This window comes from Equus quagga, chromosome 10, assembly GCF_021613505.1.
Source record: "Equus quagga isolate Etosha38 chromosome 10, UCLA_HA_Equagga_1.0, whole genome shotgun sequence".
NCBI lineage: Eukaryota > Metazoa > Chordata > Mammalia > Perissodactyla > Equidae > Equus > Equus quagga.
This window is the reverse complement of record NC_060276.1, coordinates 2,474,796-2,492,724: the sequence shown is the minus strand read 5'-3', so window position 1 is coordinate 2,492,724 and position 17,929 is coordinate 2,474,796. Positions and strand designations below refer to the sequence as shown.

At 58.0% G+C, this 17,929-nt stretch overlaps 1 protein-coding gene across 9 annotated transcripts in view; it reads left to right on the top strand.

Annotated features, from left to right (window-relative positions):
• Positions 1-552: 552 nt before the first annotated feature.
• Positions 553-17,929, top strand: part of ZNF185 (zinc finger protein 185 with LIM domain) — a 65,885-nt gene continuing 48,508 nt past the window's right edge. For all 9 annotated transcript variants that reach the window (XM_046672779.1, XM_046672783.1, XM_046672781.1 and 6 more), the window contains exons 1-4: positions 553-702; positions 15,786-15,864; positions 16,053-16,176; positions 16,589-16,639. In XM_046672779.1, coding sequence (XP_046528735.1) covers positions 15,831-15,864; positions 16,053-16,176; positions 16,589-16,639 — 209 coding nt within the window. In that variant the 5' untranslated portion in view covers positions 553-702; positions 15,786-15,830. The remainder of the gene's footprint in view (positions 703-15,785; positions 15,865-16,052; positions 16,177-16,588; positions 16,640-17,929) is intronic.

Here is a 17,929-nt window from a genome sequence, read left to right as displayed (position 1 = left end):
TTCTCCTTCCTAGCCTCCGGGACTTCCTGCATGATCTCAGCCGCCAGGCCCCCTCCCTCCTCCCCACCCCTGTCTGGGATCTCCATCTGTAAAATGGATCTAGGAACAGTAGTTCTCGACAGAATTAACCCGGAGCATCTGTGGAAGTCATTGGCCCCGAGCGGGGGCCAGATCGCGTCGGGCGCGGGCAGCGGCGCAGCTAGGCAGCCAGGGCCCCTCACGTGGCGGAGGCCTCCCGGCCCGGGGCCGCAAGCCCGGAGGAATTTGCCTGGAAGTGTTCCACCGTGGCAGAGCCTTCTGGAGCTCGCTCTGGGCTCAGCGCGGGGAGCCCCGACCTTGATTTCTCCTGCAGCCCCGCGGGGCGGAGCCGGGAAGGGGCGGGCGGACAGAGGACACTGGCGGGAGAATGTGCGGAATGTGCCAGGCGCATCTACCTACCCCAGGAGAGGGCAGAGGAAGGGGGCTGGCCGAGGGGAGTGGCGAGGGGCGAGGCTCCGGGCGCCCAGAAAACCTGTTTGTTCTCCTGCGGGCGGAGGCCAGTCCGCGCCTCCTCGCCGCCCTGCGCGCTCCCCGCCGCGCCCCGCGCCCCGCGCCCGCCGCCCCGGCCCAGCCCGGCCGGGCGCTGCCTACCCGGGGGAGCCCGAGCTCCGCGCCCGCCCACTGGACCCTCCGCCCGCCCCACGAGCCGGGCACCTGTGCCAGGTAGGGCTGTCGAGTCGCCGTCGGCGCGGCCCGGCAGAGAGGCAGCGGGGACACCGAGGCAATGGGGGAGGGGGGAGACCGGCCCGTGCCCAGTCGTGTGACAGGGACAATTCAGGACCTCAGTTTCCCCATCCATAATCCTCACCCGCTCCAAGCATCCTTCCTGGGCTTCCACCGGGGAGGCAGTGCACTTTGGTTTTCTGGTTTTCACTGTGACCTAAGAGACCAACAGAGAGAGGCAGAGAAGGCTGGCCTGGTCCCTCTGTCCTTGCTCTTTCTGGAAGAGGGTTTGATTATTAATAAATGGCCTGGGGCCAGGGTGCTCTGAGAGTTGATGGCAGGCCTCAAGAATGGGAGAATCTCACATCAGCTAGCTCAACCCGTGTCCATGTTATAGATGAGAAAACTGAGGCCCAGAGGCTGGCTCACCTTGGGGCCCAGAGCAGGGGGTTCCTGGGTTGCTTGTAATGAGCATGTGCTGGGCACAGGGCGATCTCGTTGTGGGCCACGGGAAGGTAGCTGCTCAGACAGAAGGCGCCGAATCAAGTGTCGCTGGGTGTTATCGAGTGGATCTGCAGAGAGCGGGCTCTGTGGCTGGATTGTTCTGATGGGGGGCAGGGGAGCCAAGAGCCGTGGCCTCTTTGGAAAGGCAGAATGATACCTCACCTGAAAGCTCAGCTCCTCCACCTGCTCTGCTACTTCCAAGCTGGAGACACCTGGGCAGCTCCATCGGTCCAAGGGGGTGACACACCAGGCCACCTCCCACCCAGGGACATCTGAGGTGCGGTAGGAGTTGTGTTCTCACTGAGCCATGTGCACTTAGCCTTGACGTTGTGGAAGACTATGCAGCCGCATCTCAGGACCACACTCTGTGAACTCTGAGAGAGAGCCCCTCACATCCCACCCAGCAGTGGTCAAGGCCTCTGGCACCCGGATCCAGTCTTGCCTTGGTCTCATGGCCCTTCAGACTTCTGGTCATGGTACCTGGCTGGGGACGGGGACAGGGTCCCGTGGGCTGATCGGTCTGGACAGTGGGGAGGGGCTCTGGGTTCCCGCTCCCTCCTCAGGAGCTCACATGGAGTTTCGGGGGAAGGCTGGGGGTCCTGCCGTTGCAGGGCCTCCACTGCCTCATCTGAAAAATCAGGGGCAGTTCAGAGGCCCTGCTCACTGCTTAGACGCAAGTGGCCAGAACACAGATGCACAGGCCAGGGCCCAGCTGTTGGCCTCATCACCCCTGGGCCACCCTGGGATGAGAAGGAGCAGATGCACCTCACCAGCCCTACCTGCTCCTTCCATCGCTTCCCAGCCCCAACCCTTGTGCCTTCCTGGCCTGGCCTTTGGAAGCCCTGGCCTGGCTGGGGCCTCTGTACTCAGCTGCAAGGAGCTGATGGAAGGCACCCGGCATAGGGCCAGGCTCACAGCAGGTGCTCCGGATCTGTTCGTTTCCACCCTCTGGACACAGGTCGGCGACAGAGGTAGCCCGTGACCATATTGGGTGCTGTGGCTCTGAGTGGAGTAAGCATAAGGGGCTTTGGGAACCTGGAACAGGGGAGCAGCCTTGGCTGGGAGGCTTAGGGAAGGCTTCCTGGAGGAGGAGGGCTTGGAAGCAGGAAGATGAGCTCAGCAGCAGCTGCCAGGTCAAGGCCTACACATCCTTTGGGGCTATTTGAGTCTAGCCTCCCCCTTGTTCCTGAAAGACAAAAGCCAGTTCTTCCTAAGCCCCTGTGTGTTCCACCCAGAGCTGGGTACTGGGGACCTGGAGAGAAATCAGATGCAGGCCTTGCCCCGAGGGGTCACAATCTAGTTGAGGAAACAGACAGGCCACTCAGTAAGGAGCTGCCACCTGCGTCGAGATTGTCCACCTCACTTCCTCTTCAACTCAAGTGCAGATTCCAGACAGAGCCCCCCCACCTGAAGGCAGTGACCCCAGGAGCAGCCAACACTTCACCTCAGCCTCCTTCAGCCTGCCTTGTGTTCCTGCATTTCTGCCCAGTGCCCCTGTAGCCTCCTGAGATCTAGCAGGGCAGAGATTCCAGGCCCCCCGCAGTGGGCCCAGGACATGGCCACAGTTGGCATGAGCACCTGATCCCTGAACTATCCTTAGTTGCATGCCAAGAAAAGTCCCAAATCTGGCTCAATGCACTTTGGAAGCTGGAAGCCCACCTTCTTCCTTCCCCACTCAGCCTCCACGGGTGACTGAGCCCTTTGGTTTGGATCTTGCTTCAAGCTACAGCCCCCATAAGGCGCCAGCTCATGCGTAACACCCGCTTGCTTTCTGCCTGCTGAGCCCTGTGGCTGCTCCCACTGTCAGGCCCTCCTGGCATGGGATAGGACCATGGCAGGGGAAGAGGAGAGCAACACACATGGCTCCCCAGACTTTGGGCCCCTATGGTTGGGACCCATCGGAGATTCTGCATTCATTCCCACTGTGTCCACAAAGAGCTGGCTGATGCCAGGACAAGGGCAGTGCACCCAGGAGACCCATGCGCCTGAGTGATGCTCAGGAAAGGTTGGCATCGTTACTTCTGAGGGTTGGAGAGCTGGCAGGGGACTTGTGAAGCAGAGTGGGGAGATGAATGGTAGTAGGTTGTGTGGTGGGACAGGGAGTTGCCTTTACTGCCTAGTGGCAAGAAAGCTAGCTTCTCGGAGCTTAAACTGGGTTCAAACCCCGGTTCAGCCACTGCCTGGTTGTACAAACCTGAGCACATCACACCGCCTCTGGAGGCCTCGGTTTGGTCACCTGTGCAGAAGGGTGGCTGAAGCCAGGAGCACCTGCAGCATAGCCACAAGTAGCTGGCGCCTGGCACACAGGTGGTGCTCTGTCAGAGATGTCGGTTGAGCCAGGACCACAGTGTCCCCCTCCAGGGGCCACAGTGGCCAGGGCTGAGGTGGGGCCAGGTTAGGAGGGGTGTGTGCTCCCCACCTGGGGAAAATCAGTTTAAAAATCACTGGTAGTGTGTGCCGATGATTCATTTGGCATCTATCCACAGTTAAATGATCTGCTGCGGAACATTTAATTCTTAGGTCATTTCTGGATGCCTGCTAAAATCCAATTTGCTTTCATTTTTAATTTTCGCTGTTTATATTTTTAACTTTTTATCTTGGATTAATTTTAAACTCACAAAAATGTCATAAGAATGGTACAGAGAACTCCCTTGAAGCCTTCTCTGGATTCCCCGGTGTTAACATGTCTGATCGTTTTCCTCAGGAAGGGGGAAGCTGACATGGGAGCACTGTGTGATAGTAACCTTCCACTAAGGAGTGGCCATGGAGGGGTCAGGAGGTGCGCAGGGCTGGAGTCAGTTCATTTTCCCAAAGGGAAACTGAGGCACAGAGAGGAGCTCACTCAAGACTCATTTGAGGATTAGGAATGGAGCCAAGTTACCTTATCTCTCAGATACACATATGGATTTGGCGAGTGTTTTCTGATTACTTGCCTGTGTTGGGCGCTGGGGCACGGAGATGACTGAGAACTGAGAAGGGTAGGGGAGGGAAGCGGGAGGGGCAGGTCTGGGTGGAGAAAGGACTGGAAAATTAAAGGACAAGAGGCCCTATGGGTGTCATTCTCAAGCTCTAATGTGGGGAGGCAGGAATCTGTTGTTTAAGCACACATCCCAGGGGACCCAGAGGCCACTTTTGGAAACACTGTCTAGGACTTTCCCATGGGGAGCATGCTCACTTCCCACTGGCGGTGGCGGATGAGGTGGCTGCAGAGCTCTGTGGCTACACCCTGGGTCAAAGAGGAGACCTGGCCTCTGGGGCCAGTGGTGGGCAGGCCCCACGGTGCTGCCAGTTGCTGCTGGGGGCACACCTCAGGCCCTCGGTCCGGCACCCTTGGGCTGGTCCCTGGGATCATTGGCTCAGCATGCCACTTTCTGATGACTAGGTCAGTTTCCCAGAGAGCTTGATGTGGCAAAGGGTTGCTATGGAGAGAACAGGCACAAGGATTGCAATCACGAGAACGGCCATCCCTGGTGAAAATGCTTACATCAGGCGGTGCCTGGTTTAGACTGAAAAAAAAAAAAAACCCAAACCAGGACTTGCCTCACCACTTCTGCCCAGCAAGCTTCTACTCCTTCTTTCATTCTTTCCTGAGGGCCCAAGCCAAGGGCCCCTCCTTGGGAAACACAGGGCTCTAGCAATGCCCTCTCAGAGCTTCCCTAGGCTCCTGTCTATCTGTCTGCCCAGCAGCCAGCCTGGCGTCAACTTTCCGTAAAGGCTTGTTGAATAAATGAAAGTGTGGCCTTGGGCAAATGCTTTCTCCTCCCTGGGTCTCCATATTCTTATTGAAAAATGGGAACAGTGATAAGAGGTGAGGGTAGAGCTCAGGGGACTCTGGGTTCTGGGGCGCACAGGAAAGTGAGAAAGGAGGGGCCTAGGAGGGGAGAGCCCTACTGGGATGGGTGGTGAAGGGTGGGGGGAGGGGCCTGGGCAATTTTTTCCCCTTGAGCTCACTAGTGATCACCTGTAACTAGGACAAAAGGAATTAGCTTTGGCCAACGTTAGTCAGGGGCAAGTGGGGGGCTTGTGGGGGGCTCCCTGTCATGGTCCTGCTCTGGCAAAGGCTGAATGAATGGCAGAAGTGAGGGTACATGGGTATTCATTGTGTGGTGGCGGGGGAGAGTTGATTGGGGTGGAGGTGGGCTCCACGACCCCTGAGTCCCTTTCAACCCACTGGGCCATCTGTGTGCAGGTGGGGATAGCATCTCTGTCCCACTGGGATGGACTTCAGACTGCCTTGGTTCCCAGGCTGCAGAGACAACAGAGGTGTCAGAGGTGGCGGACAGAGACAGCCCAGGCCCCACAGGAGAGCTCCCAGGGTTCCTCTGGGTATCTCCTCCTGGTACAGCAGGGGAGGTGGAGGCCCTGAGAACAACGGGAATGTCTCAGGTAGGATGCTCTGGCAAGGGGTCCTGTCTGGGGCGAGGGCTCATGGGCCCTGTTGTCCCCAGCATGTTGGCGCTGCCCAGCCTCCTGGCCTCCACAGAGACATCTCAGAGGGCCCTGACCAGAATCCCTCGGTGGCCCTTGAGGCCAAGCCACCTTTGAAATGGCCAAGTTACTCCAAGCAGTCACTTGTATTCAGCCCCCTGAGAGCTAGAAAAGGGGCGCAGGAGAGCCTGGAGGAGTCAGCTCCTCAGGACGGCCCCCTTGGGACTGGAGCGCCACACAGCCTTGGGAGGGTGCAGGCCCTCCTCTGACGTCGGCCTCCCAGGGCCCCTCCAGCACTGGTGCCAAGAAATCTAGATTCTGGGGTGTTGGCAGTGGGATGGGGGGAGGTGAAATTCCAGACTTTCGTGCAGAAGTCGTTTACCTGTAAAGCACATTTACAAATGCTCCCCCCGCTATGCCGTCTTTCTCTATATTACATTTTTTCCCTCCGCAACCCCAGTCTCCGCCAGCTCCTTTTCCACGGGGTGCACCTCCTTCCTGCTGCCCCATTGGCCTCCAGGCGGGAGCCCCCGGGGACTGGAGCATCACAGGCAGTTCAAGGTGCTCCACTCAGCGAAAGGAGCCGGCTTGGGGCTCCTGGGAGCCGCGTGCTGAACAGCAGACTGTGGGGCTCAGACGAGACCCAGCTGCTCAGCCATCCCTCTGGCAGGTCTCTAAAGGGCCCCTTCCCCCTAGACCGCTGCTGAGGCCCTCCGAATCCCTGGAAGCCCTGGAGCAGCAGCAGCACCTGCCCCACCTCTCCCTGGAGGGAAGCAAGCTGTCTGCTGACTGTCCTGCCAGCTGCTGAGACCAGGAATCAGGATGTCCTCGTTCCGGAGACCTGGCCACAGGAGGCTGCTTCATAAAATGGGATGTTTGGTCATTCCAGCCCTTTTGGCCCAGAAAATCAGGTCAGCCTGGGTTAAAACTTAAGACAGTTGGCCAAGTGTGTGCCTCGAGAAAGGACTGGATGATGGCAGGTGGAGCTCCCTGACTTTTAGCGTCCCCAGCGTCCTGCAAGGGGCCTGGGCACAGCCACCTTCTTTCCTCTCTGCGTCGGGGCATTCGTTTCTCAGCCCGGCGTGTGGGGTGCATGCCAGCTGGTCTTTGCACTTCCCGCTGCAGCTCCCTGTGCAGTCTCCTACCTTCCCGCAGCCTGGGTTCTCCCTATGATGCGGGCTCTCTCTATGTTGCCCTCCAGGTGGCGTTCCAGAGGGAGGCCAGCACAGGGAGGGAGGCTCTGAAAACAGCACTGCATGTGGTCCTGTGGCCCTCGTTGAGCAGAGGGGCTGCACTGAATCCCACACCTTCCCCCCACGACCAGGTGCAGGGATCAAGGAGTGCTTTGAGAATGGGGCTTCATCTTCAGCCAGAAAGATTAAGTGACATGCCCAGTGACTTGTTCTAACAGAGCTAGGACTTGGACTCTTTGTTTAGTGCTCCTTGCTTTGCACCTAAGCTGGAAGAGACAGCATGGATGTGTGGCTTCATGGCCTTGACCAATCCTCCATGTCTCCGATAGCAACAGTGTGCCCCTCCCGTGAAATGATAGATGATGGGCCCAGCTGGCTCATCTCTGAGGCTTTCTGAACCAGCAATGTCTCCCACCGCCTTCTCACCTTTTGTTTCTGCTGCCCCCTTCAGGCTCAGGGGGCTGCCAGGCCGGCTGCAGAGGGAAACTCTCTAGGCAAGGACAGGCTGGGAGGAGGCACCTGCTGCCTCTTGGGTAGCAGGCGGGGCCCTCCAGCAGGCCGAATTTGACTACCTCAGTGTCACCCTTCCCCTGGTAACCCCGATCCTGGGACAGCTCATTACCCTGAAGGAGCTTGAGAGGGGCCTCTCATGGGCATTGATGCACAAGGGAGGACCCTTACCTTGAAGCTCAAAGGCCTTTGCTTGAAACATACCCAAAAGGACCCGAGTGTCTATTCCGGAAGGTGGCTCTAAGGCATGGAGACTTTTCTTTGAGTCCTTTCCCCGATGCTGGGGCCAATGGAGGCTCTTTTTCCAAAGGGAATATTTACAGTGAGAATGGGCGGGAGTCTCACGCCCATGCCCGGAATCCCCCATCGCCAGGACAAGCCTTCCAGTGAGTCGAGCTATCAGACCGGTGAGGAAGGGCACAGTCTGGGAGGGTCATGCAGAGGTGCCCCTGCTGCCTTTTTCCCAACCCCTTGTCGCCCCTAGATTGAGTTGGGCCAGAAGGGAGGCATTGAGGAACTCTGGTCAGGGAAGCTTTGCAGGCTCTGGCAGCTTGGAGCCTCAGGGCTGTAGAGCCCAACTCAGGCCGTTATAGGAGGGCCAGAGGGGGCAGGTATGACAGCTGGGGTCCCCCTTGCAGGCTTGGTTTTCCCATAGTTGAGTCATTGAAACCCTCATCCAATGGTGGGGAGCCAAGGCCCCATGGGAGAAAGGAGTCTCCTTCCTGCCAGGTCAGCTGTCTCCTCTGAGACCCCCTGGCAGCCCCCAGTTGAAGCATCGGAACTGGCTGGATGCACTCATCTTAGGAACAAGTTGCTGGGAGACAAGGACTTTTCATCACTTCACCTGTTCTCTCATGATCCAGATGGGAACACTTACATTTCTGCTGAAGTGATTGGGGGTGGCCATATTCTGGGGCTCTGCCTCTATTAGGGTTCCCTGCCCCAGAGCTCCATGAAAATACTCACAGACAGAGCCTTACTAAAACGTGGCCTGAGGTTGGCCCAGCAACCGGCCCTTCCACTGGGCAGCCCAAGGCCTTGTCACTTCCCACATCCATATTTGGTCACTGGGCATGGCTGCATGGGCAGTGCCCTGGATGTTCCCTCTTGCCCTGTCCCACTGCTTCCTCACACCAACTCCTGACCTACACCTGAGGGGTCCACCCAGAGCTGAGCGGTGGGCTCTGGTTCCAAGAGATAGAAATGCGTGTGATCCTTGCAGGCCAAGAGGTCAGTACACGTGTCACGGCTCACCTCTGGGGAGGAAGCCCTGCCTCCTGCTCTTCCGCCAGTGGCCCACGCACTCATGCTTGCTCACAGTGGCCAGCGCCCAGCACATACATTCAGACAAGCCCCAACACCCGTGCCCTCTGGCTGCAGCTCCTTTGTGTGCAACAACGTCCCGTGCTCCTGGAAGGCAAGGCTAAAGGTGCTTTGTTCTATTCCCTCCCAGCTTACCTAGGAGTTCACTGCCTGGCATCCAGCAGCCCCCATTCCCTTGCCACCCAGGGTAGGAGAAGGGAGTTGCTCCGCCTGCTATCTCCTTTCACACAAGCCCTAGCCACAAAACTCCCAGGCCGGGAGCCCGGGGGTCTGGGGTGGGCCTGGCAGGACCAAGGGCCGGACTGCCTGTGTTCACCGGCCCAGCTGCCTTGCCCCTCCTTGGGGTTCATCCAGTTGTCTGGAAGAAGCTAGCGCATCCCAGCTGGGCCAGGGGAAGTTGGGGAAGGGAATTCCAGTCCTGGGGCAGGCTGGCATGAGGGTGGCAGCACCAGAGTGAGGGCCCCAGCATGGGATGACACTCAGGGGCTGGAGAGGGCCACCAGGGCAGATGCCCTTCCATGCCTGCGCCCATGCCCGTGCCTGCCGCGGTCTCTGCCTGAGGTGAGCTCTGCAGCCCTACACCTTCCTCCTCTCCTGTGCTTCCCTCTTCCTTCCAGGCTAGTGGGAAATGCAGACATTTTTAGTGCAGTGTGACTAAGAATGGGACCAGGCTGTATCCCCAGTCCAGGGGGATGTGGGACTTGATGGCACTTCTCGGAGATGCAAGGAGGTAGCTGCAAGGGCAAAGAGACAGAGACCTGCCTGGGAAAGGGAGTATGCACAGCATGGAGAGTCAAGCGGGGTGGCAATTCTAGAAAACTTTCTCCGAGTTAGTCTTCTCATCTTGGAGGCAGAGCACGTCCTTGTGGGGCGATGGGGCAGCCCCTCCTCCTGCTGCTTCTCTCTCCATCTCTGTCTCTTCACGCATCAGCCAAGCATTTGCGTCACTGTCTGCCAACTCCCCCGGCTCCCTCCCTCCCTCTAATCTGCCTGCATCAGGCCCTGCACACATCGGCTCCAACTCCACTCCCCAAAGGCCTCTGGCACACCAGGCTTGCTGTGGGAAACCAGGCTCCTCACACTCACTTATTAGCTCCTTGCTTCTCTCTATCCAATCAGGGCCAGAGGCCCCTGCCCTGGGAGGTTGCTGGGCAGCCTTGAGAGGCTGCTGCAGCAGTGGGGAAAGTGCAGAGGCAGCATGCCCATTGGCATTCAGAGGCCATCTGTATCACGGAGGGCTGGACCCCATCTGCCAGGGACGCTCCCGCTGCCCACCCCTGGAGACATCTGTAGGCTAATGGAAGACGGAGAAAGAAAGAGATGAAGGGCCAGGAGGGTGGCCTGCTCAGGAGGACTTGAACTTGGTCATGAACTGCCCTGGGATGGGCTAGTGTAGGCTGAGTGTGGGGCCTTGCTCAGAATGGGCATGGAGAGAGGTGCAGCTTGGTGGGGCCATATCTAGTGAGGCTCCAGGGGTGCGCCATGATGTACAGCTCGGGTGGAAGGCGGCAGATAAGCCACTCATTCCTTTGGTAGCCCAGGCCAGGTCCCTAAGCAGGGCAATATGGCAATTCCTAAGGAACAAGAAGACTTCTCCCTATCAAGGTAGGAACCGGGCCCACAGTACTGAAAAGCTGCACAGGGGCTGTTTGGGAGGAGAGGACACCCACCATCATCAAGACACCGAAGGCATGTGATGCAAAAGAGCTGGCACCAAATTCCAGGGAGAGGTACCTGCTCTGGCTAGGAGGTATCCTGCAGAAGGAGGCCCAGCAGACAGGTGCACAGGCTCAGTGTTTCAGCACCACTTTACAGATGAGGAGACCTGGGCTCAGAGAGTGGGATAATGTCACAAACATGGGAGGCCACTTAGGGACAAGGGCAGAGATGTGAGTGGAAGCCACAGCTTGGGGGACAGTGTTTCCTCTCAGGTCAGGTGGCCCTTCTGGATGACAGGGCTCGTGGGCCAAGGGGGTTTGGAAGGAGCCCACGTGCCCAGAGGAAGAAGAAGACCAGAAGGCCTGGGCAGGCAGGAAGTCTCCTGCCCCCGTTTTGAAGGTGGCTGGAAATGGAACATTCCAGCGATCCTGTGTCCATCTCACCAGGCTCTCCATCTTCTCTGTGGGGTGAGTGAGGAGGTGCAGGGGCCCCAGTGCAGTTTCTCTCTTTCCGTGTCTTCTTCTCCTTCTTTTTTTTTTTTTTTTTGAGGAAGATTAGCCCTGAGCTAACATCTGCTGCCAATCCTCCTCTTTTTGCTGAGGAAGGCTGGCCTTGAGCTAACGTCCGTGCTCATCTTCCTCTACTTTATATGTGGGATGCCTACCACAAGCATGGCTTGCCAAGCAGTGCCATGTCCTGCACCCGGAATCTGAATCAGCGAACCCCCCAGCCGCCAAACCAGAACCTGAGCACTTAACCGCTGCGTCACCGGGCCGGCCCCTTTCCGTGTCTTCTTGAACTTTGTCTGCATCTTGCATCTCAGGTGCCAGCCCTGGGGCACGAGAGACCTTAGTGTGTTGTTTGGAGACGGGATAGAGAGTCTGGGGCCTCAGGGGTGTGGGCTGCCCTCCTTAGAGGGGATTCTAGGTCGGTGCTTGGAGCCAGTAGTGGCTGGACCTGTAGCAGCCAGGCAGGCACTGTGTATGGCTGGCCGGAGTCCAGGAGGCCCCTCTGTCCAGCAGCTGGGGCCAACTGCCCAGCTTTGGAGGAAGCGTACAGGTGCTGGTGGTTGCTGTGCCTAGGCCACCTGGACCCTGGCTGTTTGCTCGGAAGAGCATTCCATGGCATCGTGTGTGGGGTCAGCATGGCTGCTGCACAGCCGAGGCTCACATTCCAGCTGCACCCACCACCCTCTGGAGGTGTTGGAAGTGTGGCCTGGGGCCGGTAGTCGCCTGACCTCCCAGGCTCAGGAGGGTTTGCTTTGCTCCCGATGAAGCGGAGACGACGGTATACTGCTGCCTGTGCGTTGTAGATCTCCTACCCGGCTTGCGCGTCCTGGCCCCTGGACTGGGCGCCAGCCTTGGTGTCCTGCTGGCAACCCACATCCCCGGGCCCCATCGAAGGGCAGGGCCGAGGCTGTGGTCAGCCAGGCTGGGAGTGCTGGGGGGAAATCCTCCTCACCTGGCCAGAGTTCTGCTCTCCCCAAGCAGGGGGAGGGAGTGGGGCCTTCAGCACCCGTGTGTGCAAAGCACATCCTTCTGGCTCTAGTGCGCCCCTTGCGCTTTTGAGTGGAGGCCGGCCTCCCGCTCCCGGGGATGCTTCTGCAGGCGTCATGCTGCCAGAAGCAGCTGCTGCTAGACCTCCTGACTGAGATCAAACCCCAAACGCACCGCCTGCTCCCCCTCCCACTCTAAGCTTGCGGGCAAAGAGGATGGAGGCTCCTGAAGGAGGCCACGTGCGCCTGGGTGCGGCCCCACAGAGTGTGGCATGGCGCGGCACAGCAGGCCCCCCTAGAGGCCCTGGGTGTCCCCCCGGCCCCGGGTTGTCCACCCTTCTGGTGTGAGGGAGAAAATTCCTGGGGCTGTCGCATCCATTCACTCTCCTCACTTCTCCATGCCCCCTCGGCTCTGCTCACCTGGCATCAACTTTTGAGGCCCATTATTAGCTATCCATCAGCCCCAGCTCCCATTTCATTTGGTTAAACCATTGTTTGTTCAGTCTTTATCCCACAGGCAATACACGTTCATGATAGGAAAATTAGAAATACACAGAGGAGCAAAAGATTTGAGTATATATATCCTCAGATGTTTCTCTCTGCATTTTTATGTAAATCTATTTTTAAGTAAATGGCACCATCCTACACATCTTGTTTTAAAAGCTGCCTTCACTTGATATATGGAAACCATATAGATGAAGGCTTGTTAAATATTGTATACATCAATATCACTGGTAATGGCTGCATAGTATTTGCTTGGATGGTGATGGATAATATGTTTAAATACGACTGTTGGGAATTTATTGTCAAATTTTCACCATCACACTCAGCACTGGGGCGATGCCCCTCTTGTACACTTTGTTCTGCTTACGCAGTTGTCTCCCTGGGGGAGATGGCTGTGAGGGGAACTGCTGGATCATCAGGCTTGCCCGATCTAAGGCTTTTGATACATTCGGAGACTTGTCCTCTAAAAAGATGCCCCAGTTGACGTGCCCACCAGCAGTGTGTGTGAGCTGCCCGGGAAACGCCCTCCCAGTGGTCTGCTCCTGGCTGCACTGAGGATTTTCCCGGCTGCCCATTGACTGGGGGGCTGCTCTGCCTTGCTCTCTGAGAAGGGTCAAATGAAGGGAGGGGATGATGGGTCTGAGGGGAGAACTGGGTCCAAGGATAGGTGGCGATGTTTGGTAAGTCAGAAGCATGGCCCCTCCAGCCTCCAGCCCAGCAGCAGAGGTAGCCCATGCAGGCTGTGTGCTGGGAGTGTGAGGGGGGTGCCTGGGCTCTGTCCTCACTGAGGCTAGTGGAGGGGACAGGTCTTGTCTGGGAAGTCTTGGGTCAACAGTACCAACGGGCTGAGGTCAGAGGAGTGGAGAGCCCAGTAGGAGCAGGGCAGGCAGACTGGTGGGGCCCTGAGGGAGGACCAGGGCTTAGTTCAGCAAGAGGAGCTGGAGGGCATTCTGGGTGGGGAGGCCAGCTAAGCAAGAGCTACCTTCCGGGGATGCTGAGGCATGTGGTCTGCTTGGAGCACAGCATGGACATTGAGGGGGTTGGTGAAAAAAGTGGCTGCATCAGGGCGTTGGGGAGTTTGCCCCCAGTCTTAGAGATGTGGGGGAGCTGGCAGAAGTTGAGTGAGAAGCCAGGGCTGATGTGGGCCAAGTGGGATTAGGGGCCGATGAGTGCTGCTGGAAGGAAGCACTGATGAAAGCAGGTGGTCCAGGGAGGAGGTCAGAAGTGACTGGCCTGAACCGGGGCTGTGAGGGTGTGGGAAGAGGAGGGGGTGGCAAAATGGAGGGAGAAGCCAGATCTCTAGCTACGACATAATTCAAATCTCGTGTGTCCATCAGTCTGGCTGGGACTCATCACTTTAAAGGCTCCTTGTCCCAAACAGCTGCTTTCCAATCTTCAGTCCCGGGGAAGATGCTTCTGCCTGACTCTCAGATTTATTGTCCCATCAAAAAAATGACATTTTATTTCTGAGACGAAGCCTTGGCCCTTGTCTCTGCCTGGTCAGGTAGAGCAGTAAGCCCTGAGTCTTCTTACTGTAAGGAAATGAGGCAGCACGGAGTCCCCTGCCAACTCCACTCTCCCTCACTGTGGGCTCTTGTGTGGGTTTCAGTCCCTTTCGCCTGGGAGCTGCCAGTGGCCCCTCTGCCTCTGTCATTCTGCATGTGCGTAAGTCTGTCCTGATTTTGGAAGTGGCTTATTTGGTTCTGATTTGGCAGAAAACTTCTAGGCAACGTGGTCAACAGGTTTGTCAAGGGAAAACTGATGAGTTCTTGAAGGAACCTAAAGACCAAGTCTTGAGCTGAGGCCTAGAGGAGGTGAGGGACTCACCCAAGGTCTCACAGTCAGTCAGCAGCACAAGAAGAGCAAGGGACCAAGATCTCAGGTGGCGACTCTATGTGACCTGCCCGGTTGGGCCACTCCATGGCTGTTGGGATGGGACAGTTGGGCCTCTATGGTCTGGGGATCACCTGTGGAATGAACTCTGCTATGGCAGCCTTGGTGCAGGGCTGGGCACGGGGGCACCCATTCCTGGTGATGAGGTGCTGTTCCTGGCATGCAGCAGGCTCGGGCCTCCTGGGCTGCTCACTCAGTGCAGTTTATGGGAACGCCAGCTCTTGCTGATGTGGCAAATTTGGTTTGCTCTTGGCCCCCTGCCTGCCTGTTTTAGTGTGCCCCTAACCTCCACAGAAACGTGTCCAGGCCTTGCCAGCTGGCAGCAGAGCCTGGTTGCTCAGGGCCTGGCCCTGCATGGGCCCAGAGAGGGGCAGGCCCCCTAAGAAGGAGGCTGCTCTGCCTCAGGACTGTGCTGGTGGAGCCTGGGCCCCTGCTGCCCGTTGTCACCACTCACATGAGCTTCCAGCCCCTCTCTTGAGGCCCAAGGGGCCAGCTGTGGCGGTTCAGGGCTTCAACTAGACCCATGACGTGGGCCTTCCATCTCCCGGCAGCCTGGAGAGCCGGCTTTGTCACCCCAGACCCTCCTGGGGCAAACAGCCTTCATGGCGCTGTGAAAGCTTCAGAGACCTCACCGACACCATGGCCCACCCCTCACTGGCCACGGGAGGGCAGCACCTGGCTCAAGGGCATCGAGGAGGCCAGGAGGGCAAGCAGTGCGAGAAGGCAGAGAAAGGAAGAGAAAGAAGATCATAGAATCCTCACCTCATAGATCCCCACCCTCGCCTGGTCCCCGAGGGTCATTAGGAGTTGGCAGTGGGACTCCGGGCTTTCTCTTCTGGAGATGGAGCCAACACCTGAACCACACAGGCCTGCACACCCCCAGGCTGTGTTTGCACTGATTGAGGACCACCGGCAGTCCCCTCTCCCAGCAAGGACAAGTTGAGTTTCACTGCTGCTTGGCTCCTATCCAACTGCCCTGTGATCTTTGCGTACCAGATGGTACTGAGCACTTGCAAGAACATGAGTGCATTCTGTCCTCACAGCAGTCCTGATGCGTAGATTTTTTTAAACTCCTATTTTACAAATGAGGACACTGAGGCAGCCCAGAGAGGTTAGCTAACTGGCCCAAGGTCTGTCAGACAGCTACTAAGGAATAAGAGAGATGGGCCAATCCCAAAGCTTTTGGTCCCCAGCCCCTGCCCTACCCCAGTCCCTCCTTCTGAGTCCACCATGCTGGCCCCCAGGGAGCCCGCCGTCTGCATGGGCCTCACCAGGGCCCAGAGTCTGGCCATCAGAGTCTCTAGGAGGGCTTGTGGTCTGCCCTTATCAGCCATCTCTCGAGCAGACAGCCCCTGGCAGCCAGGCTGTGTTCCCCAGGAGAGCGGCCTTGGGCAGGAAGGTGGCTACGCTGCCCAGTGGGGACCTCTGCTCACCACCCAGGACTCCACCAACTCTTGCTTCCCAATGCCCAAGCAGACAGTCTGGATAGTCTTGGTGTGCCAGGAACCACATGGTAACCTGGAGCCATTATAAATGCATGAAGTGACAAGCCGTGTGCTTGCTTTTGCCCCCAGGAGCCCTGTTGAATCAACTGAGAAAGGACCTGCAGAGCAAACGCCATGAGCATCTCAGCTCTCGGAGGCAGCACTAAAGGTGAGGCCTGGGCTCCCTCTTGTCCCGGGCTTGGCATGTGGCTGCCTTCTTCCAGGCCTGCCCTGCAAGGGCCACAAGCACTGCCTGGGCAGCAGAATGAGAGTGGCATATTGGGGGGGCTGGAAAGGAGGCCCTAGGGTCCTGGGCTAGGCTTCCCTTCTGAGGCTGTGTGGTCTTGCCCCCACCAGGGAAGCCTCTCCCACCGGGTGAAGAGGAACGCAATAACGTCCTCAAGCAGATGAAGGTGCGAACCACACTGAAGGGGGACAAGAGCTGGATCACCAAGCAGGATGAATCGGAGGGCTGCACACTGTAAGTCCAGGAGGCCAGGAGGGCTGGCGGGGACGGGGTTGTGATCCACGGGGGCGCCCGTCCATACCTGGAGATGCCGAAGGGCTTCCACCATTCAGAGCTAGGCCAGGCCATGTGGCCACAGGCCAGCTGGGGAGGCCGGAGCCTGAGAAAGCAATCCAGCAGAGGGCGAGACTCAACCAAAGTCACAGAGTGGGAAAGCCCCAGGTACGGCACATGCTTATGGCATGTAGAGGCAGGCCGGGGACAGGGAAGGGGCGACGGCAATGGTGGGCCAAGTTCCTGGGGTGCATATACTGCATCCCACCTCCCCTGCCTTGGGGCCCAGCAGGCAGCCTCTAGGATGGAGGCCACAGGGTGGCAGATGGCATGGAGCTTGGGAGCCACTCTTTTGGGACCCCTCTTTCCCCAGCGAGCTGCCCTCTGGCCGGAGCCGTGCCACATCTTTGTCATCAGCTGCCAGGTAAGAGGTGATGCCCACATGACTGGGGGGCGGGCCCCATGCTGCAGTCCTCAGAGGTTGGGGAGGGAGCCTGAGCCACCTGATGAAGGGACATCAGGGTCTGCAGTGAGTTTTCTGAAATCCACAGGAAACACGAGCGTTTCTGCTTTGCTCACTCTTGGGAATGGGAAGCAGGGGTCACTGGATCCAGGTGCCTGGCCTGGCTGTGTGGCCTTGGGGCTGACAGCCTTCCCTGCTGGGCCTCCGTGGCGCCAGCTGTCAACTAGGATCGAAATTGTCACTGAGACCCCTCTGCAGGGAGTGAGACAATGTCCCTGAGGTGCTTCGGGTGGCTTCGAGAGTCGCACATGACGTCCCCCCGTCGGTAGCCTGCCTGCTGAGTGCGCCTGGTAACCAGCATGCCAGAGGAGATTCACATGTTTGCTCCAACTGTCTCCCTAGTTCAGGATGACATATTTTGACAGCTGGCTGAGGGGAACGGCCCATCCCCCCTCTACTTAGAGGACTTTTGCATAGTACTGTCCAGAGAGACTCTGAAGTGCCAGCACCTCCTGGCCGTGTCTGGAGGAACTCCTCCTGAGGAGTAAGGGGACCACAAAGTGCGGGCTTGATTCTTGCTCCGAACAGCTGGCAGTGGCAGCGGCAGCGAGTGCAGGGCCAGAGCCTGCCTTGGGTGGTAGTAGAAGCATTGGAAGCAGCTGGAAAGGAGGTGGCCAAGTTCACTGCTAGCCCCAGGGGCTGCCTCCAGTAACTTTAGCCTTGCCCATCATCCCACAGTGACTGGCGCCTGCTACCTGCCAGGTCCTGTGCTGGCCACAAAGGACACAGCCCTCTCCTCAGGAAACTGACATCCTGGCAGGGAACAGGGGCACGAACCAAGTAGAGAGATGAACACGAAAGAGAATTGCAGTTGTGAGAGCCGCAGTTGGCAAGGTTGGCAAGGTTGGCAAGGGCCTGAGAATAGTTCAAAGGTAGCCTGCTCGTTGGGGGGCTTGTTTACTTCGGGGGGTGCAGTTCTCACTCTGGGCTTCGGTTTGAAGCTGCATTTGGAAGGCACATTCTGGGATGCTGTGACTCAGAGCTGGAGTGCCTGGAAGTTTACATAAACTTTGGCTCTCATTCTTTCCCAGAAAGGGTCCAGAGTCAGCCAGGGGCTGTGGCCCAGCCTCCCCAGGCCATAGGTATTTCAGCCACAAATGCTTGTGTGGCTAGAAGTGGGATAAGTGACCTTCCTTTCTCAGGTCCCACCCAAAATGTTCCTGCAACTTGGTCACCTCCAGGAGGCTGTCC